The following is a 27821-nucleotide window of genomic DNA, read 5'->3' as shown; positions in this document are numbered from 1 at the left end:
CTTTTACAGCTTGTCACCGGCGCACAGCGTGAAGTAAAGACTGGCAAAGAAAACAAGTGGGGTGGGTTTTGGCGGCATTTGTGAGGCAGTTGTGAATTATTGCAAAATACTTGTATGAACATATTCATGGGAAGTGGCGCGTCTTCCCATTTTAGGCAAAATCCTGCTTTTACAGCTTGTCACCGGCGCACAGCGTGAAGTAAAGACTGGCAAAGAAAACCAATGGGGTGGGTTTTGGCGGCATTTGTGAGGCAGTTGTGAATTATTGCAAAATACTTGTATGAACATATTCATGGGAAGTGGCGCGTCTTCCCATTTTAGGCAAAATCCTGCTTTTACAGCTTGTCACCGGCTCACAGCGGGCAGTTAAGACTGGCAAAGAAAAGCAATGGGGTGGGTTTTGGCGGCATTTGTGAGGCAGTTGTGAATTATTGCAAAATACTTGTATGAACATATTCATGGGGAGTGGCGCGTCTTCCCATTTTAGGCAAAATCCTGCTTTTACAGCTCGTCACCGGCTCACAGCGGGCAGTTAAGACTGGCAAAGAAAACCAATGGGGTGGCTTTTGGCGGCATTTGTGAGGCAGTTGTGAATTATTGCAAAATACTTGTATGAACATATTCATGGGAAGTGGCGCGTCTTCCCATTTTAGGCAAAATCCTGCTTTTACAGCTTGTCACCGGCTCACAGCGGGCAGTTAAGACTGGCAAAGAAAACCAATGGGGTGGGTTTTGGCGGCATTTGTGAGGCAGTTGTGAATTATTGCAAAATACTTGTATGAACATATTCATGGGAAGTGGCGCGTCTTCCCATTTTAGGCAAAATCCTGCTTTTACAGCTTGTCACCGGCGCACAGCGTGAAGTAAAGACTGGCAAAGAAAACCAATGGGGTGGGTTTTGGCGGCATTTGTGAGGCAGTTGTGAATTATTGCAAAATACTTGTATGAACATATTCATGGGAAGTGGCGCTTCTTCCCATTTTATGCAAAATCCTGCTTTTACAGCTCGTCACCGGCTCACAGCGGGCAGTTAAGACTGGCAAAGAAAACCAATGGGGTGGGTTTTGGCGGCATTTGTGAGGCAGTTGTGAATTATTGCAAAATACTTGTATGAACATATTCATGGGAAGTGGCGCGTCTTCCCATTTTAGGCAAAATCCTGCTTTTACAGCTTTTCACCGGCTCACAGCGGGCAGTTAAGACTGGCAAAGAAAACCAATGGGGTGGGTTTTGGCGGCATTTGTGAGGCAGTTGTGAATTATTGCAAAATACTTGTATGAACATATTCATGGGAAGTGGCGCGTCTTCCCATTTTAGGCAAAATCCTGCTTTTACAGCTTGTCACCGGCGCACAGCGTGAAGTAAAGACTGGCAAAGAAAACCAATGGGGTGGGTTTTGGCGGCATTTGTGAGGCAGTTGTGAATTATTGCAAAATACTTGTATGAACATATTCATGGAAAGTGGCGCTTCTTCCCATTTTAGGCAAAATCCTGCTTTTACAGCTTGTCACCGGCGCACAGCGTGAAGTAAAGACTCGCAAAGAAAACCAATGGGGTGGGTTTTGGCGGCATTTGTGAGGCAGTTGTGAATTATTGCAAAATACTTGTATGAACATATTCATGGGAAGTGGCGCGTCTTCCCATTTCAGGCAAAATCCTGCTTTTACAGCTTGTCACCGGCTCACAGCGGGCAGTTAAGACTGGCAAAGAAAACCAATGGGGTGGGTTTTGGCGGCATTTGTGAGGCAGTTGTGAATAATTGCAAAATACTTGTATGAACATATTCATGGGAATTGGCGCGTCTTCCCATTTTAGGCAAAATCCTGCTTTTACAGCTCGTCACCGGCGCACAGCGTGAAGTAAAGACTGGCAAAGAAAACCAATGGGGTGGGTTTTGGCGGCATTTGTAAGGCAGTTGTGAATTATTGCAAAATACTTGTATGAACATATTCATGGGAAGTGGCGCGTCTTCCCATTTTAGGTAAAATCCTGCTTTTACAGCTTGTCACCGGCGCACAGCGTGAAGTTAAGACTGGCAAAGAAAACCAATGGGGTGGGTTTTGGCGGCATTTGTGAGGCAGTTGTGAATTATTGCAAAATACTTGTATGAACATATTCATGGGAAGTGGCGCTTCTTCCCATTTTATGCAAAATCCTGCTTTTACAGCTCGTCACCGGCGCACAGCGTGAAGTAAAGACTGGCAAAGAAAACCAATGGGGTGGGTTTTGGCGGCATTTGTGATGCAGCTGTGAATTATTGAAAAATTCTTGTATGAACATATTCATGGGAAGTGGCGCGTCTTCCCATTTTAAGCAAAATCCTGCTTTTACAGCTTGTCACCTGCTCAAAGCGGGCAGTTAAGACTGGCAAAGAAAACTAATGGGGTGGGTTTTGGCGGCATTTGTGAGGCAGCTGTGAATTATTGCAAAATACTTGTATGAACATATTCATGGGAAGCGGCGCGTCTTCCCACTTTAGGCAAAATCCTCCTTTTACAGCTTGTCACCGGCTCACAGCGGGCAGTTAAGACTGGCAAAGAAAACCAATGGGGTGGGTTTTGGCGGCATTTGTGAGGCAGCTGTGAATTATTGCAAAATACTTGTATGAACATATTCATGGGAAGTGGCGCGTCTTCCCACTTTAAGCAAAATCCTGCTTTTACAGCTTGTCACTGGCTCACAGCGGGCAGTTAAGACTGGCAACGAAAACCAATGGGGTGGGTTTTGGCGGCATTTGTGAGGCAGCTGTGAATTATTGCAAAATACTTGTATGAACATATTCATGGGAAGTGGCGCGTCTTCCCGCTTTAGGCAAAATCCTCCTTTTACAGCTTGTCACCGGCTCACAGCGGGCAGTTAAGACTGGCAAAGAAAACCAATGGGGTGGGTTTTGGCGGCATTTGTGAGGCAGTTGTGAATTATTGCAAAATACTTGTATGAACATATTCATGGGAAGTGGCGCTTCTTCCCATTTTAGGCAAAATCCTGCTTTTACAGCTCGTCACCGGCGCACAGCGGGCAGTTAAGACTGGCAAAGAAAACCAATGGGGTGGGTTTTGGCGGCATTTGTGAGGCAGTTGTGAATTATTGCAAAATACTTGTATGAACATATTCATGGGAAGTGGCGCGTCTTCCCATTTTAGGTAAAATCCTGCTTTTACAGCTTGTCACCGGCGCACAGCGTGAAGTTAAGACTGGCAAAGAAAACCAATGGGGTGGGTTTTGGCGGCATTTGTGAGGCAGCTGTGAATTATTGCAAAATACTTGTATGAACATATTCATGGGAAGTGGCGCGTCTTCCCACTTTAAGCAAAATCCTGCTTTTACTGCTTGTCACCGGCACACAGCGTGAAGTTAAGACTGGCAACGAAAACCAATGGGGTGGGTTTTGGCGGCATTTGTGAGGCAGCTGTGAATTATTGCAAAATACTTGTATGAACATATTCATGGGAAGTGGCGCGTCTTCCCGCTTTAGGCAAAATCCTCCTTTTACAGCTTGGTACCGGCTCACAGCGGGCAGTTAAGACTGGCAAAGAAAACCAATGGGGTGGGTTTTGGCGGCATTTGTGAGGCAGCTGTGAATTATTGCAAAATACTTGTATGAACATATTCATGGGAAGTGGCGCGTCTTCCCACTTTAAGCAAAATCCTGCTTTTACAGCTTGTCACTGGCTCACAGCGGGCAGTTAAGACTGGCAACGAAAACCAATGGGGTGGGTTTTGGCGGCATTTGTGAGGCAGTTGTGAATTATTGCAAAATACTTGTATGAACATATTCATGGGAAGTGGCGCGTCTTCCTATTTTAGGCAAAATCCTGCTTTTACAGCTTGTCACCGGCGCACAGCGTGAAGTAAAGACTGGCAAAGAAAACCAGTGGGGTGGGTTTTGGCGGCATTTGTGAGGCAGTTGTGAATTATTGCAAAATACTTGTATGAACATATTCATGGGAAGTGGCGCGTCTTCCCATTTTAGGCAAAATCCTGCTTTTACAGCTCGTCACCGGCGCACAGCGTGAAGTAAAGACTGGCAAAGAAAACCAATGGGGTGGGTTTTGGCGGCATTTGTGAGGCAGTTGTGAATTATTGCAAAATACTTGTATGAACATATTCATGGGAAGTGGCGCGTCTTCCCATTTTAGGCAAAATCCTGCTTTTACAGCTTGTCACCGGCTCACAGCGGGCAGTTAAGACTGGCAAAGAAAAGCAATGGGGTGGGTTTTGGCGGCTTTTGTGAGGCAGTTGTGAATTATTGCAAAATACTTGTATGAACATATTCATGGGAAGTGGCGCGTCTTCCCATTTTAGGCCAAATCCTGCTTTTACAGCTCGTCACCGGCTCACAGCGGGCAGTTAAGACTGGCAAAGAAAACCAATGGGGTGGCTTTTGGCGGCATTTGTGAGGCAGTTGTGAATTATTGCAAAATACTTGTATGAACATATTCATGGGAAGTGGCGCGTCTTCCCATTTTAGGCAAAATCCTGCTTTTACAGCTTGTCACCGGCTCACAGCGGGCAGTTAAGACTGGCAAAGAAAACCAATGGGGTGGGTTTTGGCGGCATTTGTGAGGCAGTTGTGAATTATTGCAAAATACTTGTATGAACATATTCATGGGAAGTGGCGCGTCTTCCCATTTTAGGCAAAATCCTGCTTTTACAGCTTGTCACCGGCGCACAGCGTGAAGTAAAGACTGGCAAAGAAAACCAATGGGGTGGGTTTTGGCGGCATTTGTGAGGCAGTTGTGAATTATTGCAAAATACTTGTATGAACATATTCATGGGAAGTGGCGCTTCTTCCCATTTTAAGCAAAATCCTGCTTTTACAGCTTGTCACCGGCTCACAGCAGGCAGTTAAGACTGGCAAAGAAAACCAATGGGGTGGGTTTTGGCGGCATTTGTGAGGCAGCTGTGATTTATTGCAAAATACTTGTATGAACATATTCATGGGAAGTGGCGCGTCTTCCCATTTTAAGCAAAATCCTGCTTTTACTGCTTGTCACCGGCTCACAGCGGGAAGTTAAGACTGGCATAGAAAACCAATGGGGTGGGTTTTGGCGGCATTTGTGAGGCAGCTGTGAATTATTGCAAAATACTTGTATGAACATATTCATGGGAAGTGGCGCTTCTTCCCATTTTAAGCAAAATCCTGCTTTTACTGCTTGTCACCGGCTGACAGCGGGAAGTTAAGACTGGCATAGAAAACCAATGGGGTGGGTTTTGGCGGCATTTGTGAGGCAGCTGTGAATTATTGCAAAATACTTGTATGAACATATTCATGGGAAGTGGCGCGTCTTCCCATTTTAAGCAAAATCCTGCTTTTACAGCTTGTCACCGGCTCACAGCGGGAAGTTAAGACTGGCATAGAAAACCAATGGGGTGGGTTTTGGCGGCATTTGTGAGGCAGCTGTGAATTATTGCAAAATACTTGTATGAACATATTCATGGGAAGTGGCGCGTCTTCCCATTTTAAGCAAAATCCTGCTTTTACAGCTTGTCACCTGCTCAAAGCGGCAGTTAAGACTGGCAAAGAAAACTAATGGGGTGGGTTTTGGCGGCATTTGTGAGGCAGCTGTGAATTATTGCAAAATACTTGTATGAACATATTCATGGGAAGTGGCGCGTCTTCCCATTTTAGGCAAAATCCTGCTTTTACAGCTCGTCACCGGCGCACAGCGTGAAATAAAGACTGGCAAAGAAAACCAAGGGGGTGGGTTTTGGCGGCATTTGTGAGGCAGTTGTGAATTATTGCAAAATACTTCTATGAACATATTCATGGGAAGTGGCGCGTCTTCCCATTTTAGGCAAAATCCTGCTTTTACAGCTTGTCACCGGCGCACAGCGTGAAGTAAAGACTGGCAAAGGAAACCAATGGGGTGGGTTTTGGCGGCATTTGTGAGGCAGTTGTGAATTATTGCAAAATACTTGTATGAACATATTCATGGGAAGTGGCGCGTCTTCCCATTTTAGGCAAAATCCTGCTTTTACAGCTTGTCACCGGATCACAGTGGGCAGTTAAGACTGGCAAAGAAAACCAATGGGGTGGGTTTTGGCGGCATTTGTGAGGCAGTTGTGAATTATTGCAAAATACTTGTATGAACATATTCATGGGAAGTGGCGCGTCTTCCCATTTTAGGCAAAATCCTGCTTTTACAGCTTGTCACCGGCGCACAGCGTGAAGTTAAGACTGGCAAAGAAAACCAATGGGGTGGGTTTTGGCGGCATTTGTGATGCAGCTGTGAATTATTGAAAAATTCTTGTATGAACATATTCATGGGAAGTGGCGCGTCTTCCCATTTTAAGCAAAATCCTGCTTTTACAGCTTGTGACCTGCTCAAAGCGGGCAGTTAAGACTGGCAAAGAAAACTAATGGGGTGGGTTTTGGCGGCATTTGTGAGGCAGCTGTGAATTATTGCAAAATACTTGTATGAACATATTCATGGGAAGTGGCGCGTCTTCCCACTTTAGGCAAAATCCTCCTTTTACAGCTTGTCACCGGCTCACAGCGGGCAGTTAAGACTGGCAAAGAAAACCAATGGGGTGGGTTTTGGCGGCATTTGTGAGGCAGCTGTGAATTATTGCAAAATACTTGTATGAACATATTCATGGGAAGTGGCGCGTCTTCCCACTTTAAGCAAAATCCTGCTTTTACAGCTTGTCACTGGCTCACAGCGGGCAGTTAAGACTGGCAACGAAAACCAATGGGGTGGGTTTTGGCGGCATTTGTGAGGCAGCTGTGAATTATTGCAAAATACTTGTATGAACATATTCATGGGAAGTGGCGCGTCTTCCCATTTTAAGCAGAACCTGCTTTTACTGCTTGTCACCGGCTCACAGCGGGAAGTTAAGACTGGCATAGAAAACCAATGGGGTGGGTTTTGGCGGCATTTGTGAGGCAGCTGTGAATTATGGCAAAATAATTGTATGAACATATTCATGGGAAGTGGCGCGTCTTCCCATTTTAAGCAAAATCCTGCTTTTACAGCTTGTCACCGGCTCACAGCGGGAAGTTAAGACTGGCATAGAAAACCAATGGGGTGGGTTTTGGCGGCATTTGTGAGGCAGCTGTGAATTATTGCAAAATACTTGTATGAACATATTCATGGGAAGTGGCGCGTCTTCCCATTTTAAGCAAAATCCTGATTTTACAGCTTGTCACCGGCTCACAGCGGGAAGTTAAGACTGGCATAGAAAACCAATGGGGTGGGTTTTGGCGGCATTTGTGATGCAGCTGTGAATTATTGCAAAATACTTGTATGAACATATTCATGGGAAGTGGCACTTCTTCCCATTTTAAGCAAAATCCTGCTTTTACTGCTTGTCACCGGCTCACAGCGGGAAGTTAAGACTGGCATAGAAAACCAATGGGGTGGGTTTTGGCGGCATTTGTGAGGCAGCTGTGAATTATTGCAAAATACTTGTATGAACATATTCATGGGAAGTGGCGCGTCTTCCCATTTTAAGCAAAATCCTGCTTTTACAGCTTGTCACCGGCTCACAGCGGGCAGTTAAGACTAGCAAAGAAAACCTATGGGGTGGGTTTTGGCGGCATTTGTGAGGCAGCTGTGAATTATTGCAAAATACTTTTATGAACATATTCATGGGAAGTGGAGCGTCTTCCCATTTTAAGCAAAATCCTGCTTTTACTGCTTGTCACCGGCTCACAGCGGGAAGTTAAGACTGGCATAGAAAACCAATGGGGTGGGTTTTGGCGGCATTTGTGAGGCAGCTGTGAATTATTGCAAAATACTTGTATGAACATATTCATGGGAAGTGGCGCGTCTTCCCATTTTAAGCAAAATCCTGCTTTTACAGCTTGTCACCGGCTCACAGCGGGCAGTTAAGACTGGCAAAGAAAACCAATGGGGTGGGTTTTGGCGGCATTTGTGAGGCAGCTGTGATTTATTGCAAAATACTTGTATGAACATATTCATGGGAAGTGGCGCGTCTTCCCATTTTAAGCAAAATCCTGCTTTTACTGCTTGTCACCGGCTCACAGCGGGAAGTTAAGACTGGCATAGAAAACCAATGGGGTGGGTTTTGGCGGCATTTGTGAGGCAGCTGTGAATTATTGCAAAATACTTGTATGAACATATTCATGGGAAGTGGCGCTTCTTCCCATTTTAAGCAAAATCCTGCTTTTACTGCTTGTCACCGGCTGACAGCGGGAAGTTAAGACTGGCATAGAAAACCAATGGGGTGGGTTTTGGCGGCATTTGTGAGGCAGCTGTGAATTATTGCAAAATACTTGTATGAACATATTCATGGGAAGTGGCGCGTCTTCCCATTTTAAGCAAAATCCTGCTTTTACAGCTTGTCACCGGCTCACAGCGGGAAGTTAAGACTGGCATAGAAAACCAATGGGGTGGGTTTTGGCGGCATTTGTGAGGCAGCTGTGAATTATTGCAAAATACTTGTATGAACATATTCATGGGAAGTGGCGCGTCTTCCCATTTTAAGCAAAATCCTGCTTTTACAGCTTGTCACCGGCTCACAGCGGGCAGTTAAGACTGGCAAAGAAAACCAATGGGGTGGGTTTTGGCGGCATTTGTGAGGCAGCTGTGAATTATTGCAAAATACTTGTATGAACATATTCATGGGAAGTGGCGCGTCTTCCCATTTTAAGCAAAATCCTGCTTTTACTGCTTGTCACCGGCTCACAGCGGGAAGTTAAGACTGGCATAGAAAACCAATGGGGTGGGTTTTGGCGGCATTTGTGAGGCAGCTGTGAATTATTGCAAAATACTTGTATGAACATATTCATGGGAAGTGGCGCGTCTTCCCATTTTAAGCAAAATCCTGCTTTTACAGCTTGTCACCGGCTCACAGCGGGAAGTTAAGACTGGCATAGAAAACCAATGGGGTGGGTTTTGGCGGCATTTGTGAGGCAGCTGTGAATTATTGCAAAATACTTGTATGAACATATTCATGGGAAGTGGCGCGTCTTCCCATTTTAAGCAAAATCCTGCTTTTACAGCTTGTCACCGGCTCACAGCGGGCAGTTAAGACTGGCAAAGAAAACCAATGGGGTGGGTTTTGGCGGCATTTGTGAGGCAGCTGTGAATTATTGCAAAATACTTGTATGAACATATTCATGGGAAGTGGCGCGTCTTCCCATTTTAAGCAAAATCCTGCTTTTACAGCTTGTCACCGGCTCACAGCGGGAAGTTAAGACTGGCATAGAAAACCAATGGGGTGGGTTTTGGCGGCATTTGTGAGGCAGCTGTGAATTATTGCAAAATACTTGTATGAACATATTCATGGGAAGTGGCGCGTCTTCCCATTTTAAGCAAAATCCTGCTTTTACAGCTTGTCACCGGCTCACAGCGGGCAGTTAAGACTGGCAAAGAAAACCAATGGGGTGGGTTTTGGCGGCATTTGTGAGGCAGCTGTGAATTATTGCAAAATACTTGTATGAACATATTCATGGGAAGTGGCGCTTCTTCTCATTTTAAGCAAAATCCTGCTTTTACAGCTTGTCACCGGCTCACAGCGTGAAGTTAAGACTGGCATAGAAAACCAATGGGGTGGGTTTTGGCGGCATTTGTGAGGCAGCTGTGAATTATTGCAAAATACTTGTATGAACATATTCATGGGAAGTGGCGCGTCTTCCCATTTTAAGCAAAATCCTGCTTTTACAGCTTGTCACCGGCTCACAGCGGGCAGTTAAGACTGGCAAAGAAAACCAATGGGGTGGGTTTTGGCGGCATTTGTGAGGCAGCTGTGAATTATTGCAAAATACTTGTATGAACATATTCATGGGAAGTGGCGCGTCTTCCCATTTTAAGCAAAATCCTGCTTTTACAGCTTGTCACCGGCTCACAGCGGGCAGTTAAGACTGGCAAAGAAAACCAATGGGGTGGGTTTTGGCGGCATTTGTGAGGCAGCTGTGAATTATTGCAAAATTGTTGTATGAACATATTCATGGGAAGTGGCGCGTCTTCCCATTTTAAGCAAAATCCTGCTTTTACAGCTTGTCACCGGCTCACAGCGGGCAGTTAAGACTGGCATAGAAAACCAATGGGGTGGGTTTTGGCGGCATTTGTGAGGCAGCTGTGAATTATTGCAAAATACTTGTATGAACATATTCATGGGAAGTGGCGCGTCTTCCTATTTTAAGCAAAATCCTGCTTTTACAGCTTGTCACCGGCTCACAGCGGGCAGTTAAGACTGGCAAAGAAAACCAATGGGATGGGTTTTGGCGGCATTTGTGAAGCAGCTGTGAATTATTGCAAAATACTTGTATGAACATATTCATGGGAAGTGGCGCGTCTTCCCATTTTAAGCAAAATCCTGCTTTTACTGCTTGTCACCGGCTCACAGCGGGAAGTTAAGACTGGCATAGAAAACCAATGGGGTGGGTTTTGGCGGCATTTGTGAGGCAGCTGGGAATTATTACAAAATACTTGTATGAACATATTCATGGGAAGTGGCGCGTCTTCCCATTTTAAGCAAAATCCTGCTTTTACAGCTTGTCACCGGCTCACAGCGGGAAGTTAAGACTGGCATAGAAAACCAATGGGGTGGGTTTTGGCGGCATTTGTGAGGCAGCTGTGAATTATTGCAAAATACTTGTATGAACATATTCATGGGAAGAGGCGCGTCTTCCCATTTTAAGCAAAATCCTGCTTTTACAGCTTGTCACCGGCTCACAGCGGGCAGTTAAGACTGGCAAAGAAAACCAATGGGGTGGGTTTTGGCGGCATTTGTGAGGCAGCTGTGAATTATTGCAAAATACTTGTATGAACATATTCATGGGAAGTGGCGCGTCTTCCCATTTTAAGCAAGATCCTGCTTTTACAGCTTGTCACCGGCTCACAGCGGGAAGTTAAGACTGGCATAGAAAACCAATGGGGTGGGTTTTGGCGGCATTTGTGAGGCAGCTGTGAATTATTGCAAAATACTTGTATGAACATATTCATGGGAAGTGGCGCGTCTTCCCATTTTAAGCAAAATCCTGCTTTTACAGCTTGTCACCGGCTCACAGCGGGCAGTTAAGACTGGCAAAGAAAACCAATGGGGTGGGTTTTGGCGGCATTTGTGAGGCAGCTGTGAATTATTGCAAAATACTTGTATGAACATATTCATGGGAAGTGGCGCTTCTTCCCATTTTAAGCAAAATCCTGCTTTTACAGCTTGTCACCGGCTCACAGCGGGAAGTTAAGACTGGCATAGAAAACCAATGGGGTGGGTTTTGGCGGCATTTGTGAGGCAGCTATGAATTATTGCAAAATACTTGTATGAACATATTCATGGGAAGTGGCGCGTCTTCCCATTTTAAGCAAAATCCTGCTTTTACAGCTTATACCGGCTCACAGCGGGCAGTTAAGACTGGCAAAGAAAACCAATGGGGTGGGTTTTGGCGGCATTTGTGAGGCAGCTGTGAATTATTGCAAAATACTTGTATGAACATATTCATGGGAAGTGGCGCGTCTTCCCATTTTAAGCAAAATCCTGCTTTTACAGCTTGTCACCGGCTCACAGCGGGCAGTTAAGACTGGCATAGAAAACCAATGGGGTGGGTTTTGGCGTCATTTGTGAGGCAGCTGTGAATTATTGCAAAATACTTGTATGAACATATTCATGGGAAGTGGCGCGTCTTCCCACTTTAAGCAAAATCCTGCTTTTACAGCTTGTCACTGGCTCACAGCGGGCAGTTAAGACTGGCAACGAAAACCAATGGGGTGGGTTTTGGCGGCATTTGTGAGGCAGCTGTGAATTATTGCAAAATACTTGTATGAACATATTCATGGGAAGTGGCGCGTCTTCCCATTTTAGGCAAAATCCTGCTTTTACAGCTTGTCACCGGCTCACAGCGGGCAGTTAAGACTGGCAAAGAAAACCAATGGGGTGGGTTTTGGCGGCATTTGTGATGCAGCTGTGAATTATTGAAAAATTCTTGTATGAACATATTCATGGGAAGTGGCGCGTCTTCCCATTTTAAGCAAATTCCTGCTTTTACAGCTTGTCACCGGCTCACAGCGGGCAGTTAAGACTGGCAAAGAAAACTAATGGGGTGGGTTTTGGCGGCATTTGTGAGGCAGCTGTGAATTATTGCAAAATACTTGTATGAACATATTCATGGGAAGTGGCGCGTCTTCCCACTTTAGGCAAAATCCTCCTTTTACAGCTTGTCACCGGCTCACAGCGGGCAGTTAAGACTGGCAAAGAAAACCAATGGGGTGGGTTTTGGCGGCATTTGTGAGGCAGCTGTGAATTATTGCAAAATACTTGTATGAACATATTCATGGGAAGTGGCGCGTCTTCCCATTTTAGCGGTAAGCATCCCACGAAATGGTGCCGTCGAACGTGGGCAACTACACGACATCCAATGATGCGCCCGCGCCGAGCACGCTATTGGCTGCTACGACCGCAGGTACAGCGGCGGCGGGGACGTCCAGAGGCACCGGACCCGTGTTCGGCTCGACTGGCGGAAGGCGACGGAAGTCGCGCCGGATCGCCTCCATCTCCCCAGCCTGGGCAGTTAGACGGGCCTCCCATGCGTCCATCCGCTGAGTGACAATATCCAGGAGGCGCTCAATACCGGCGCCCAGCCGCTGCGGAGAACCGAGCCCCTCCGAGCGCCCAGGTCTAGCGGTGCCGGCCGCTGCGTCGTCGGCACCGTCGGCTGGTGGCGGAGTCCTGTCGGCTGGCACGTCGGGTACTTGATTCTGGGAGCGGGTGAGCGGCATGATCCCACCGCTGCCAACAAAAGTTACGTGACGGCGGGCCCGCGCAGAAAAAGGCAGAGAGAGACGCAGGAGACCCAGACACAACCGGCCGCGGCGGTTCTCTTTCGTTCTCTACCTCTCGCGCTAGCGCCGCGCTATCTCCCCTCGCGCTCGCCCCGCGCCTCTTGTTTATTTGTATACCGCAGCGCACTCTTGGTTAGCGTAGGTCGTATGCCGTTACAATGTGCAGCATTCAGACGAAGTCGGTGATAAAGTGTTTCCAGTTGTCGAGGAATTCTGGGTGAGAGTCTTGATCTAAAATGTGGGTCGATTGAGTGAAGAAATTGGTACTGATGTGTCGGCAAACTCCAAAGCCGATACGTTTCTTCGTAAGCAAAACTTTTAGCCATTTGGGACGCATCAGATTTAGTGAAAAACTTGGAATGTATCTCTGATGTTGATGGCCCTTGCGGGCCCCTTCATCTGCTTTTTCATTAGCCAGAATGCCACAGTGAGCAGGTACCCACTGAAATGTTATGCAGTGGCCTGCGGCAATAGCTAAATGGTGTATATACCCGCTGTCCAGGGAAACTGGCTGGTGATTCGTTGTCTTCAGCAGGTTGGCCAGGATCTGCAGAGATGCTTTTGGATCAGTGAAGATAACCCAACGGCCGGCGGTTCGGCGCAGGATGTAAGAAACAGCTTCCATAATGCCGTGAAGCTCCGCTGTTGTAGAGGATGTCCTCCGCTGCAGCCGGTAAGAAAGGGCATGGCCTGTTGAGGACACATAAAGGCCACAAGAAGAGGTTTCTTTAGTATTTGAACCATCGGTGAAGATATGGGTTTGCTGCGTGTATTCTTCGATTAAGTAGGCGAGAGTAGCTTGCAGAAGCGCTGCCTGTGCCATGCGGCTCTTTGCATTCACATCTGGAACATACTTCTTCACCTTTAGAGGAGAGAGTGTCCATGGAGGAAAGGCCAGAGGTAGTAGTTTCTGTGACTGATTAACAGTAGGAAGGGGCAGGAGCTGCACTGCCTGGCCAAAGCTAGAGTTGCTGTGAGTTAGGTGGACACGGTGTAGGAAGTGCTTCTTCCCTTGCAGGACATGGCGGAGATGGGTACGCATAGTTTCCTGGGCGGCAATCACCTCTAGTGGGAGACATCCTGCCTCCGCTACAGTTCCTGACGCAGAGGAACCTTTTGGGAGGCCAAGACATATTCGCAGGCAGTTGTTCCGTGCGGCATTGAGAGTCTTATTGCTTGATGTAGATAATCTTTGAAGCACGGGTAGACAGTAACGCAAGGTTCCTTCAACGTAGGCTTTTTCAAGCAGAAGGATTGATCGGCAGTTGCTATCCCACCTTGTTCCCGCCATGAACCTGAACACTTGCGATGCTGCAGTAATCCTCTCGCGGAGTTTTTTGATCTGAGGTGACCATGACAGATTGTAGTCGATTACAACACCCATGAATCGCTGAGATCGTACATATGGCAGCGATCGTCCGCCTAGGAGCAGCGGATATCGGGTCATCGTTTTTCTTGTAAACGCCATTGCAACACTCTTTTCTGGCGAGAGACGAAGACCTCTGGAAGCCAGGTACATCGAAACGTGCAATAGCGCTCTCTGAAGACGTTGCTGGGTAATATAGCGCGAACGTGATGCGGTCGAGATGCAGATGTCATCAGCATAAATTGTTATCCGGACCCCTCGCGGAAGGTTTCTTCTTATGTGAATAAGGACAATATTAAGCAGGAGAGGGCTGAGCACCGCTCCCTGTGGTACGCCCCTCTCCACTGCGTAAAAGCGTGTTGGACCGTTTGGAGTGGTAATAAAAATTTTCCGTTCTTTTAAATAATGCCCAATCCACTTGTATAGCCTTCCTCCAAGGCCAAGACTGCCAAAGGCTGCGAGAATTGCATGGTGAAAGACGAAGTCAAAAGCGGCCTTGATGTCTAGGAAAACGGCTGTCGGGATGTACCCAGCATGAAGGTACTCCTCAATTGATGAGACGAGGGCGATGATATTGTCAGTCGCAGACCTGTTTTGACGGAACCCGTTCATTTCTTGGGGGAACTCATTTCGGCTTTCCGGAGCCCTCCACTACGGCGTCCCTCATAGTCTAAGTTGCTTCGGGACGTTAAACCCCAATAAACCAACCAACCAATCATTTCGGCTTTCTAGGAACCAAGTTATGCGCTTGCAGATCATGCGCTCCATGAGCTTACCTACGCAGCTCAGTAGGGCAGTGGGCCGGAATGATGCGTAGCTTGTTGGCTGCTTACAGGGTTTCAAAACGGGCACAATTTTCGCCAGCTTCCATTCCGTGGGAACCTCACCAGCCATCCAGGAAGAATTGTAATACTCCAGGAGTCGAAGACGGGAGGTGTGGGGTAACTTTGCAATGGCGTCATAGGTCACCTCATCATGTCCCGGAGACGTGTGCCTGTTTGTCTCCGCGATAGCTGTGGATAGTTCTTCCATTGTGAAAGGCAGGTCTAACGCTGGCACTGCCGCCTTTGGGATGCCTGTTTGACCATCTGCGGAGAGTGTAGAACGCCCTGACCCTGCCGACAGTAGCTTGCAGTATTCTTCTGAGACTTCTTTTATAGATTTTTGTTCGTGAAGGGAGAGTGCAGCGAATGGGTGGAGTTGTTGAAGTGGCATGCGCATACCTCTAACTATCCGCCAAATATTGGTTACTGGTTTGCGCACATCCAGCGTAGAACAAACGTCACGCCACTTTTGCCGACTGAGTTTATCCATGTAGCGTCGAATGTGACGTTGTGCCCGTCGGCATGCACGTAGGTCATCGAGGTTTTTTGTGCGCAGAGCTTTCCCACCAGTTCATGTTGTACGACAGTGACTGCAGGACAGGCAATGCTTAGCCAAATTAGATCCCTCCCCGGTTGTTAGCGATAAACCATGTTGCGGTGCACGATCATTCAAGCAGCGTCCAGTCTGGCCTACGTAAGACTTTCCACTAGTCAGGGGTATTTCGTAGACAACTCCGACGGCGCATCCCGCATCCCATGCTTTCTTGCTGTTGGTGATGACACGACCTTTTGAGTGCATTCTTCAAGGCGCCCAAAGCTATTGCTCGTTTGACTAGCTTAGTGTGCGAGGAAGAGTGTGGCAAAAAGGCATTTATTAGACCTCGGAGCATAGCACCAGCACAGGTGGCCCTCACTCGAGAACAACCGTAAATCAAGGTACTGAAGTTGGCCTTCGTCAGGCAGTTCTTTCGTGAGTTCAAATTCTCCCAAATATTCAGAAACGACCTTGAAAACTGCTTCCACGTCCTTGCCTGGGTCCTGATCCGACCTTCCGTAGACGACGAGGAAGTCGTCGACAAAACGAAAAACCCATATTACGTTGGTGTTGAGCAAAGCTTCTTTTAGCCTACGATTAGCGCTTGCATGCAGAAGATCGCTGAGTTGAGGTGCAGCACAAGAGCCTATGCACACGCCCTGCTTCTGAACGAACAGTTCATCTTTGAATCCGATAAACTTGGATCGAAGGTAGAAGGCCATAGCTTCGAGGAACTTCTCTGTGCTGATTCCGCAAGCGTTCTGAAACCGCACGGTACCCATTGCTTCAATGCCTTCTCTTACCACTCAAACAGGGAGAGATGCGGTAGTGAGTAGCAGAGATCCTTTACATCAATGGAAAATACGCTCACTCTATGCGAAGCGGGCTTCCCGGATGGCCTCATTTCAATTAGTTTAAAACTAAGACAAGACACAACAAATGAGGGTTAAACGTAGAAGTTCAGTTGAGGTTACAGAAATAATTTTTAAATTCTTTCTTAGATGGAAAAAACCCTTTTGGATATTTGTTTAGAAGTGATGGAACATTATGCTTTAATGACTGAAACTTGTTTTGGGGGTGGAAATAGGGAACTAGCCAGTATCGGGGATTTCTAGTCAATACATCTGTTGTTCGCTGTTGTAATGTCGCAACAGTTTTAAGAAAATTTGCAGACTCAGCGGATGAATAATAAAGCCGATTTAAAAGTTGATATTCATAACTGTGCTGGAAACGAAGGATTCCATACCTCGGAAATAGGTTATTTGTAGGTGCGTGTATTTCAGCATTAGCTACGTAGCGCAAAACTTTCTTCTGGAGTACAATAATTTTATCTCTATTTCTTTTTGTTCTTGAGCTCCAGAGAAGACTGCAGTAGTTTATGTGGGGTGCAAATAACGCTTGGTACAGCAGGAGTTTAACACTTTCGGGAATCAGGTTCCTGCAGCAGGACAGAGTGCCTGCAACAGCAGACAGCTTCTTGCAGACGTGATTAATGTGGTGATCCAGTTTAGGTGAGAATTAAAAGTAACGCCAAGAACCTTATGCTCATCTACTATTGTTGTATCTTTATTCTTATAACTTATCTTATTTTGAAGAGTGAAAACTTTATTTCTTGGTCTAAATAGTAAAACCTTAGTCTTAGTGGGATTGATTATTATGCAGTTGGACTGGGACCACCCTGATAAGGATTCGAGCGTTCGGTTGCACTGCAGAACTAACTCGTTTGGATCTTCACCTTTATAGAGAATGTTACTGTCATCAGCATATATAAACCATTTAGCTGATTCATTAATAAGAACTATATCATTAATAATAGCGGGCCTAAAACACTACCTCCAGATTGTAGGGGCAGCAGAGATGATTCAACATTGTGTATACGGACGCAGTGGACTCAGGCATGATCTAATTAAACGGAGGGGCCCGCCCCGTATTCCATACTGTGATAACTTGCCTAACAAAACATTATGGTTGAGGGAGTCAAAGGCTTTTCTGAAGTCAATGAAGAGACCAGAATCTAAATTTTGAACTATCTGTTCTTTAAGTAGAAGCAATGCCATTTCTTTCGATCGTCCCTTCCTAAATCCATATTGGGAGTCAGTTATTATCCTGTTTTTCTCTAGGAAGTTATTAAATCTATGAAATATAACCTTTTCAAGCCCTTTTGAAAAAATCGAGAGAATGGATATTGGGCTATAAATTATTCACGACATTTATATCGCCTCCTTTGTGCACTACAGTAATTCTAGCCTTTTTCATGTCATCGGGGAAAGTGCTGGATTCCAGAGCTAAATTAAAAATGTGAGCTAAAACAGGAGCGATATATTCTATTACAAATTTTACTGGTCTCATCTGAATGTTATTGGTGTCCAACGCTTTACTGTTTTTCATGCTAATAAATGCGTGGTAGACCTCCTCAGTGTCCGTGGGCTTAAGAAACAAACTGTGAGAGGGACTGGGGCTTCCTGTGCTTATCACAGGTGGGCTTAAATTAGCTGCATGGGCAATATTAGCAAAATGCCGGTTGAAATGATCTGCAAGTTGTACACCACACAACTCTACGCCATTATGAAATATCGTTTTGAGGGGAGCAATCTTCTTTCTTCTACGAAGAATATCATTTACAATGTTCCATACGGCAGGGGGGTTCTTAGTCACAGCTTGAGTGAAAAGGTTTTTGTAGTATGAATGTTTTGCATGTCTAAGCGTAGCATTTAGTCTGTTGCGTAGCATTTAGCGTAGCATTTAGATCACGCTGGCAAAACAAGTTTCTGCCTGTCAATGCGCTCCTAACCCTGGACGAAGCCAGATTTTGAGGCGGTATAATAATAAACACAAGCGCGAGCTGTATGAAGCATTCATCATAAGCAGGAAAGGCGCGTCATGCGTTGGCACGCCATCAATGGCACTGACAAAAAAAGAGATTGCATATCTGGAATAACCATGACGACATGATGTGACAGAAGGAACTCTTCCTCGCCTTCTTTTGTTTGTTGTTTTCCTTTCCGGTATTTATTGCGAGCAATGCAATAAACCTGCAGTTTTAAGACAGCGCTTGCGTGTCTTCTTTGTCTGTCCCGTGTAAGCGCGCTGTTTTTCGGTGATATCATGTACCAACTCGCCCGACAACTATCCTTAAAGCAAAAATGCGCAATTCAGGAAGTGAAATTCTTTTTCTGATAAAGATACCGATTGAGCACTTACACAGGAATCCCCGCAATTATTAATATTTGTGGCCTCGATTATTTCACGACACAGCTGATCTTTGTTCCTAGCAACAACTCGGCAATATTCTAACTGTAGGAAGCAATCGCACTCATGACAATGCATGCTCAGATTAGGAGAATCTTTGTTATCGACATTGTTACAATATTGTGTATACCATTCCTCTCACTTGTAACAGGTTTTATATTAGCCATACAGGACAATGCTTAAATGATAGGCTCAGGCAGCACCGTAACAATGTCGATAACAAATATTTCCGTAACCTCAGCATGCATTGCCGTGAGTGCGATTGCTCCCCGCAGTTAGAATATTACCGAGTTGTTGCTAGTAACAAAGATCAGCTGTGTCGTGAAATAATCGAGGCCACAAATATCAAGAAGTACGGTGATTCCTGCGTAAGTGCTCCATCAGTATCTTTATCACAGATTTTCGCTTCCTGAATTGCACATCTTAGCTTGTGTTGTCGTGCAGGGATCCGGGTGCATGAATGTGTTTTTTGCGGTGCTTTCTGCTTTGGTGCCAAAATGTATTTATACGCGTGCCAAATAAATGTCAGTTGTTAGTTCAGCGCTGTGCTGTCCGTTTCCTGCTTTCCTCTGCTCTCTTCTTAGGCCTTGCGCCGTTTCAATCATATTAAGGAAGTGATGAGCTGCAGGCATCCCTCTGTTCTTGTCGCGCATGCGCACGGGACGCATAACTCGAACCCAGAGCCTACTTGCCCCGCAGAGCAGCGTCGGCGCTCCTCATTACTGTACTCGTCAGTCATGGAGTGGTGGTGGTGGTGGTGGTGAAAACATTTATTTCGAATGAACTGGAGGTATGTTTGGATCAGCCCGTAAGGGACCGATCCTTACAAACACTAGGTGGAGGTCCCTAGTATGGGACCCCAGTGGCGGTTGCCGCCGCCCGGGCGCGCCCGACTAAGGCTTGTTGGGCCTGTAAGTCGTGGCAGCCGAGCAGGGTCGCCTCCCAGTCCTCCCGGGTTGGGTTGGGGATGGGGGGAATAGCGGGGTTGGAGGGGCAGGCCCACACCATGTGATAGGTGTCAGAAGACACTGCACTACAGTGTGGGCAGCTGCCGCTAAAGGAGGGGTCAAAATGTTTTAGCGCTGCCGGGCACAGCAAAAGTCATGGAGTCGCCATTTATCATGTCATATCCGGAACGCCAAGGTCTACTGTTCTTTGGTGGCGAATATTGGCGCCCTCGAAATCTCCCTCCCTTGTGGCCTCTGAGTTCTGATCACACCATTATCGACCCTCACTTGATTAATTATTATGTCGTCAAGGGGGAAGACGACAGCACGACCTCGCATTTGCATTGCTTTGATCATCGCTTTGGCTTTTGATGAAGGCGCACTAGTGTTTTTTTTCAAGCAGGACTGCTTCTTTGGAGCTGTGGGAAAAAAAATACTAGGGCCGATTTGCTAACCAGGATACTAATAATAAATTAATAATAATAAATTCTTTCTTTCACTCATGAAGTGAGGGAGTGCGGGAAAAACAGCTGAAAATTCAGCTTGACTAGTTCCCAGCTCCCCAGAGTACAAAAAATTCAAGAAACAAAAGAAGAAAGGAGAAGAAAAAAATAAAATAATGGCAGAGCGGCATAAGAACAGCACAAATCAAAATACAGAAATGCGTTGTTTACAAAGCCAGATCGGCTTGTACAAGGAAAATAAACAAAACAATTCTAATTGAACTGTGACACCGGTGATAAGCGAAAGTACATGCCGGAAAAAGCCCGAAAAAACAAGAACGTTACATAAGTAAAGGAAAGAGACGAAGAAAAACAATGCGCATAACAGAAAAGCGTTGCTCAAGGAAGGGTACAGCGTACATATGCAGAATGCTAGAAATACCCCATCATATGAACGGATTGTTGTCTATGAACAGTAATTTCAGTTCTCTTTTTGAAGTTAACTCGGGAGTGATACCGTTTCGGTAACAGATACTTAACAAGTGTGGTAGCATTCTGTTTATCATTTGTCGTCCATAATCTGTCCTGCACGTTTTTACTAACCAAGGCTGTGTGCTTCTATATTCGTAACCTAGTGTCCTTTTACAAAGAGATGCCAACCGTAATAGACAATGAGTGTTGTTTTTTATTTCAATCCTATAACGCGAACACAAGCCGTGCGAGTACAGGCTGTCTATTTTCATTATACAATATTTCGAGAACAAAAGGTGGGAAGGGTGACTTCTGGGGACGTTTTCAATGTTTCTTAACATTTTTTTCTGCAATGTCAGGATTTTTTGCAAATTTCCTTTGGTTGTATTCCCCCAGACTAGTTGGCAATAGTTTATGTGTGAGTGGAATAGTGCATTGCACAATAAAAGTTTAACCTTTGGAGGTAGAGTATATCTGTTTGCGTACGTTACTCCCACGATGCAAGACAGTTTTGAGATAACGTGGCTCACGTGATTGTCCCACGTCATATTTTCGGTGAAATATACTCCAAGTATAGTAAATGTGTTTACTATCTCTATCTTTGAGTTGTTCAACTTAATGTCTCTGTCAATGCTAATAATTTTGTTTTTCGCACGGTATAGGACAGCCTTCGTTTTACTAGCGTTTATTTTTAATTTGTTCAGTTGGGCCCATATGTCTAATTTCTCAAGAGTTTTGTTCGCTCTAGTTATGACCTCATCTGCGCTAGATGCAGTGAACAACAGTGTCACATCATCCGCGTAAATGACAAATTTCACCGTCGGATCGATGCTTACGATGTCATTTAGATACAAATTAAAAAGAAACGGGCCAAGAATACTCCCCTGAGGCACACCTGCAGAAATGGGCAATACATGGGACGAGTAGCCATTTAAATATACGTAGTGGTTTCGATCATTTAGGTAGGATGTCAAAAGCGATAGCACAGTTCCACGGAAGCCGTACATTTCAAGTTTTTTCAGTAGGATAGAGTGATTTAAGTAATCAAAAGCTTTTGTGAAGTCGACGTATACCCCAAGGGCTACTTCTTTGTTTTCGAGAGATTCTAGAACAAATTCCTTTTGCTCCAGCAGTGCCATTTCTGTTGATCTGTGTTTTCTGAAGCCGTATTGCGCGTCGTGAAGAATATTGCATTGTTCACTAAAATTTGTTATTCTAGAGAGAATCAATTTTTCAAATCCTTTAGAAAAAACTGGAAGTATTGACACGGGTCTAAAGTTTGTAAATTCATTCTTACTTCCTTTCTTGTGCAGTACACTCACTTTGGCAAGCTGCATTTGCTTCGGAAATAGTCCTTGAGATAAGCAAAGGTTATATATTTGAGTTAAGCACCCAGCTATGTCTTCTATCACATACTTTACTGGTTTTATTACAATGTCGTCTGCGTCAGCACTTTTACTGTTATTTAAGCCCATGAAAACCGATATCACCTCTGACTCTGACATCGGCGTTAAGAACATAGATTTCTCGTTTCGAGTGTCAAGAGTATTTGAATCGACAAAATTACTAGTTATATCTGTAAAGTGGCTGTTAAATGCATTAGCTAAGTCAATGCCTGTCAATTCCTTACACCCATTCTGAATTGTTATTGGGATTGAACCTGAAGGCCTGCCCAGAAGTGCATTCAGTTTCCTCCATAATTCATCTGACTTATTCATAGAGGAAAACTTGTCACAAAAATATTGATCGCGCGCTCTCCGTATTTCCGTCGTCAGTTTATTTCGAAACACTTTAAACGCTTTAAATATGTCAGGGTCTCGTGTTTTTTCAAACTTTTTGTCAAGCTTGTCCTTTTTACGAATTTTCTTCAGCAATTCAGGTGTAATCCATGGCTTCCTAATGTTCTTACGTTTCTCTGCATGTTTATAAGGAAAACACTTGTTGTATATACGTAAAAAGGCCGTTAAAAACAAAGCATAAGCCCTTTCGGCAGCTGTTTCATTGAGAACGTCGCTCCAATCATGACTATTAACTTCCTCCTTGAAAGTGTTCAGTTTTTTTGTCGAAATATCCCGAAATAATTTAGTTGTCACTTTTCTATTAGGAAATTTACTTTTCGGAATGGACATAAAAGTGGCGCGGTGGTCACTGATATCTGTATTTATTACACCTGCGTTCAGGACAGGCATGTGCGTATTGGTTATAAATAGGTCAATTAGTTATTCAGACTGCAGTGTAACACGTGTAGGATTGGAAATCACGTTCTGAAGAGCGAAGGAATTCAATAGATTTTCAAATTCAATTTTCGTGGGGTTGTCTACAAGGAAGTTGATATTGAAATCACCACCTAAAATGACATCGTATTTGTTTTCGCTTATAAAAGATAAGAAAAAGTCGAGAAAGGCAAAAAAGGATTTTAAGTTTCCGCTTGCGGGGCGATAGATAACTGCCACAACCTTCCTTTCGATAACAAGAGACAGGACTTCATAATCAGGGTGGACAAAAGAAAATTCATGCAACACTTGAGATTGAAAATGTTTTTTTACCATCAATAGTACGCCACCACCGCCACTACCCTAGAAATATGCACCACAGCGCCTCAGGCTACGAGGGACGCCGTAGTGGAGGTCTTCTCCAGAATAATGTCGACCACCTGGGCCTCTAGAACTCACCGACCTGAGCAGCAGGTCCAGTAGCTCTCCGAGAAGGCCCTGGCGGCGTCCCCCGGCCGCGGCCTCACACTGGGCGCGGCGCACACAGGCCACGCCGTCCAGGCCGGCTCGCTCCATGGCCTCCTCGGCGGCGCGCAGCAGCGCGCGCCGGTCGGCAGCCGGCCCGGAGAGCTCCAGCTCGAGCGGGAACGAGACGCCGTACGTGGCCGTCACGGGCCCCGCCGACGCCAGCTTGGCCTTGAAGGTGGGGCTCAGTGTGACGCTGGACACCAGGTCCGACAGGTCCCCCCGCGCCACCCCCAGCAGCGGCACCAGCAGCAGCAGCAGCGACGACCTGGCCATCGGTCAGCTCTGCGGCCCCGTGACGTCCCGTCACGCGCGCCGCGCACACTGGCATTGTCCGAGACTTCCGTTTTTGTACACGCTTCCAGTTCGAACGGCCTCTCTTGGAGCAACCCGCAACTAAATTTATTGCTTCCGATGACACAGCCCTCATCATATACAAGGTTCTTTAAAACAGCTCAAAAGACAAGGACAAAGATAGAAAAGACACACACAGCGCTGACTTACAACTAAATTTATTCATGAAAAATACATGTATTATACACATGGCAAGATGCGCGAAAGGCGGCAAAATGGTAAAATGCGCAAAAAAAATTTTGACAAACCTAATAACGTGTCGCGCGCTTTGCCAAGTATACGCCCGTTTTTTTTTTCATATAGCGCAAGAGAAGGGGTGCTGACGCAAAGGTCACCCAGAGCAGATATCCTTTGGGCTTCAATTATTTCCCTCGTGGTTCGGTCCTTGCTTCTTCTGAAAGTTATCTGAAACTTACTGAAAGTTATCGGTCCATGCTTCTTCTGACAGCAATCTTCCGCTTCACTGCTCTAAATGCACAAAAGAAAATCAGCAAGTTTGTAAACCGATGTTTCATCAGTGCCAAACTTTCAGAAGAAGCAAGGACCGAACCACGAGGGAAATAATTGAAGCCCAAAGGATATCTGCTCTGGGTGACCTTTGCGTCAGCACCCCCTTCTCTTGCGCTATCTGAAAAAGAACGGGCGTATACTTGGCAAAGCGCGCGACATGTTAATAGGTTTTTCAAAATTTTTTTGCGTATTTTACCATTTTGCTGCCTTTCGCGCATCTTGCCATGTGTATAATACCTGTATTAAGCATGAACTGCTTTTAGCTCCCGTTTTCGGCAGTATGGTGACGTCACACCGAGACCGAGAGCCATCATCCGGGCACTGAAATCCACTCATCCTGGCTCTGAATTCCACTCATCCGGGCTCTGAATAAAAGGGAAGTTTATTCAACAGTGCAAACAAACAAAACATTGGAAACACACTCATGACTGAGGGCAAAACAAATGTATACAAAGTGGGTGGCCACCCAGAAACACCATGACCTTATTTTAACACACCGTACATATCACAAATTACAGCCTATAGTGCATAGAACGAACACTGGACAAAGAAGAATCAGCCTCCCGTAGCAACGAAGCACGGGGGGGGGGGGGGGGGGGGGGGGGCAAGGATCGTTCTCAGGGTGATTGGCCCTTTCAAAATTATACACCACCATCCTCGAACAAACCAGCATAGTCGGTAAAGAGAGGGGGGGGGGGGGTCGGCCCGGCTAATACCGCAGCGCCGGCATAACCAGCCGACCTTCGTGCACGACAAAGAAGCGTGTGTGCCACCGTCGCAGAAACCGCGCCTCCCCATCCGCTGCAAGCCTTTCGGACAGGTATTGCCAGATGAGGAGACGCAGGCTCTACAACGCGGGGTACATAGCCGTCGCCGGTTGACGCCGGGCTTCGGCCAGACAGCGGCGACGCCACAAAACAAACATAGCGGACATAAACACTAGTTTGCCAAAATAATCCCGTGGTTGCCGGATGCCTGGCCCAGCACGAACTGAAAACATCCGATACACCTGCCACCACATTATCCGGGCAACACGGCACTCAAAGAAAGTGTGTCGCGCTGTCTCTCGCGCTCCACATTGCGCGCACTGGGCGTTGGGCACAAGGCCCCATGATAAGAGGCGTTCGCGCGTGGGGAGGACTCTCCATCTCCTCCTCCACTCAAAGTCGCGGACCTGCGGAGGGAGACGACTTGTGCACCACGTGCGCCACTTGCGTACCGCGGTGCGCCGCTGGTCGTCGGCGCCAAGGCGCACGCACGCGATCATCTCGCTCAGCCGAGACGCGGGCGTCTCAGTCAGGTAGACTCCTGGCAAGTCAGTACAAACAGACTGCTTAAAACCAGCAGCCGCTCTATAGAAGCGCAGAGGCCTCTCGGCCTGTGGACCTATATGGCGCTCAGTGGTGAAGAAGCGCCGCACTGTGCTCATCCAATAAAACATGAGCGAACGCCCAAGGTATGCGTCGCTCTCCACCAGCGTGGTTACGAGCTTGGCGCTGAGCGCACGCGCCATGGTGGCTTCACAGGGCAGCCCGAGTCCTCCTCTAGAAGGCGGCAGCTGGCAAAGGCGTCGAGCGACCTGCGCCGTGCCACCGTCCCAGACAAAGGCGCCCACAAGGGACGCGAGCCGACCCGCCGTACGACGCGGCATCACTGCTACGCGGGCCACACAGTGGGCAAAGGCGCACGCGCGGCCCTTGATGACGCTCACCCTGGCCTCCATGGAGAGGCCGAACTGCGCTGCCATCCTTAGCGCGCTCGTCGTGCGCGCAAAAACTTTATCCCATGTCCGGGACGACACACCGCTCTGCTCAAAAAGGACTCCTAGCACTCGGACCCCGTCCACGAAAGGAATGGGCACCGGGAGGGGATCGCTGAAGGTCCCAAAACGAAGCGCCCTGCTCTTGCTGGCGTTGAGATCGGCACCAGACAGCGCCGCGTAAGTAGTAAATACGGCCAGGAAGGCCTCAAAACTCCGGGTGTCTCGGACGAAGATTGAAATATCGTCGGCATAGGCCGAGACGACGATTGTTTCCTGTCCTGTCAATGGAAAGCCGCGGATGCGTTCGTTGGAGGCGACGCTGCGCAGCAGGGGGTCCAAAGACAGGACGAACAGAGCTGGAGAAAGGGGGCATCCCTGGCGCACGCCACGTGTTACGGGGAAAGGAGCGGTGACTGACCCGTTCACCAAGAGTTCGGCCGTGAGGCCCGAGTACAACGATTTGATGCGCTCAATGAAGCTGGCAGGCAGCCCAAAGCACCGCAAAACGGAGTATAAGTAGCGATGCTCTACTCTATCAAAGGCCTTAGCTTGGTCTAAGGAAACAAAAACCCCGCTAGTCCCTTTCGCGTGTGCGTATGCGAACACATCGCGCGTGAGCGTGAGCGACGAAAAGACCGAACGGCCAGGAACAGCGCAAGCCTGGAAGGGGCTAACGAGGTTTGGCAAAAGAAGACGCAAGCGAGCGACGAGAATCGAGGCGACCAGTTTGTAGTCAGTATTGAGCAGGGTTATCGGCCGCCACGCCGCCGGGCATGACGACGTTGTTCCCTGCTTTGGTATCAACACGATTCGGCCCGCACCGAAAGACGGTGGCTTAGCTCCTTCCTCGAGGAAGGCGTTCACCAAATGCGTGAGGAAGTCCCCGAGCACATCAAAGAAGGTGTAGCAAAACCCGGAGACTAGACCATCTGGTCCGGGTGCGGAGCCGCGATTCATGTCGCTTAAGACTGCGTAGACCTCCTCCCGCGTGGCGCGAGCGCAAAGAGCCGATTCCGCGTCGTCGGGCGCGTGGGGAAGGGCGGCGCAAAAGGCGTCTACAGCAGCGTCAAACCCATCCCACTCGCACAGGCCTTGCGACGCAAAGAGATGGGCAAAGTGATCACGGAAGACGTGCTCGATGTCTTGGACCTGCTCGGAAATCGTGCCATCTGGCATAGTTACGCTTCCAATACGGGCCGGTCGGTCGCTCTTGTGGCGGCAGCTGTTCGCATGAAAGAGGTCAGCGCGTTCCTGCGACGGCATGCGGAGATTCGCTGCGGTACAGGAGGCCTGGGACCCCTCTTCCAGGATGCGGTGGTACCGGACGCGAAGAGTGTCCAGGTACTCTCGCATCGCAAAGGTGAGCTCACCCCCTTGCTTCACGATACGCATGCGGCGTAGCACGTCGTTGAGCGCCGCAGTCTTCCGCGCGTGCTTTGCTCTGCCAGCCCGAATGAGAACTTCTCGCCATCGTGTTTTCAGGGCGTCCCAAATCAAGGGACTGAACTCAAAGAGGGCAACAGAGTCCACCAAATCTGCACGGATGTCGCGAATGCTCTGGTCGTCCACCAAGAGTGAGATGTCCATTCTCCAAGTAGAGAACGTCGCAATTCGGCCCGAAGCGCACCTCAAGGATACCGCGACAGGTAAGTGGTCGCTGAGTGCTCGGGCGCCTGGTGGAAATGGCACTACCTCGCAGGATACTAGTTGCGGCACGAGGGCTGGAGGTAGGTACACCCGGTCGATTCGACTGGCGCTACGGCCCCTAGCACGTGTGGCCACGAAAAGGTTCCCGTGCAGTTCGACCCACGCGTCCGTAAGGTGCAGCTGGCGAAACAGTTTGCCTAGCTCCTTGGCGTAATAATTGGACGCA

The 27821-nt window shown here is 47.2% G+C and overlaps 1 protein-coding gene across 1 annotated transcript in view; it reads right to left on the bottom strand.

Annotated features, from left to right (window-relative positions):
- Positions 1–23598, bottom strand: part of LOC149349122 (uncharacterized) — a 289139-nt gene extending 265541 nt beyond the window's left edge. Inside the window, exon 1 of the mRNA XM_089576743.1 lies at positions 23261–23598. Coding sequence (XP_089432869.1) covers positions 23261–23598 — 338 coding nt within the window. The remainder of the gene's footprint in view (positions 1–23260) is intronic.
- Positions 23599–27821: the final 4223 nt, after the last annotated feature.

The sequence above is a fragment of the Amblyomma mixtum genome, chromosome 3 (assembly GCF_055824585.1).
Source record: "Amblyomma mixtum isolate Tamu chromosome 3, ASM5582458v1, whole genome shotgun sequence".
Lineage (NCBI taxonomy): Eukaryota > Metazoa > Arthropoda > Arachnida > Ixodida > Ixodidae > Amblyomma > Amblyomma mixtum.
The sequence above is the reverse complement of the archived record's forward strand: the minus strand, read 5'-3'. Positions and strand labels throughout refer to the sequence as shown.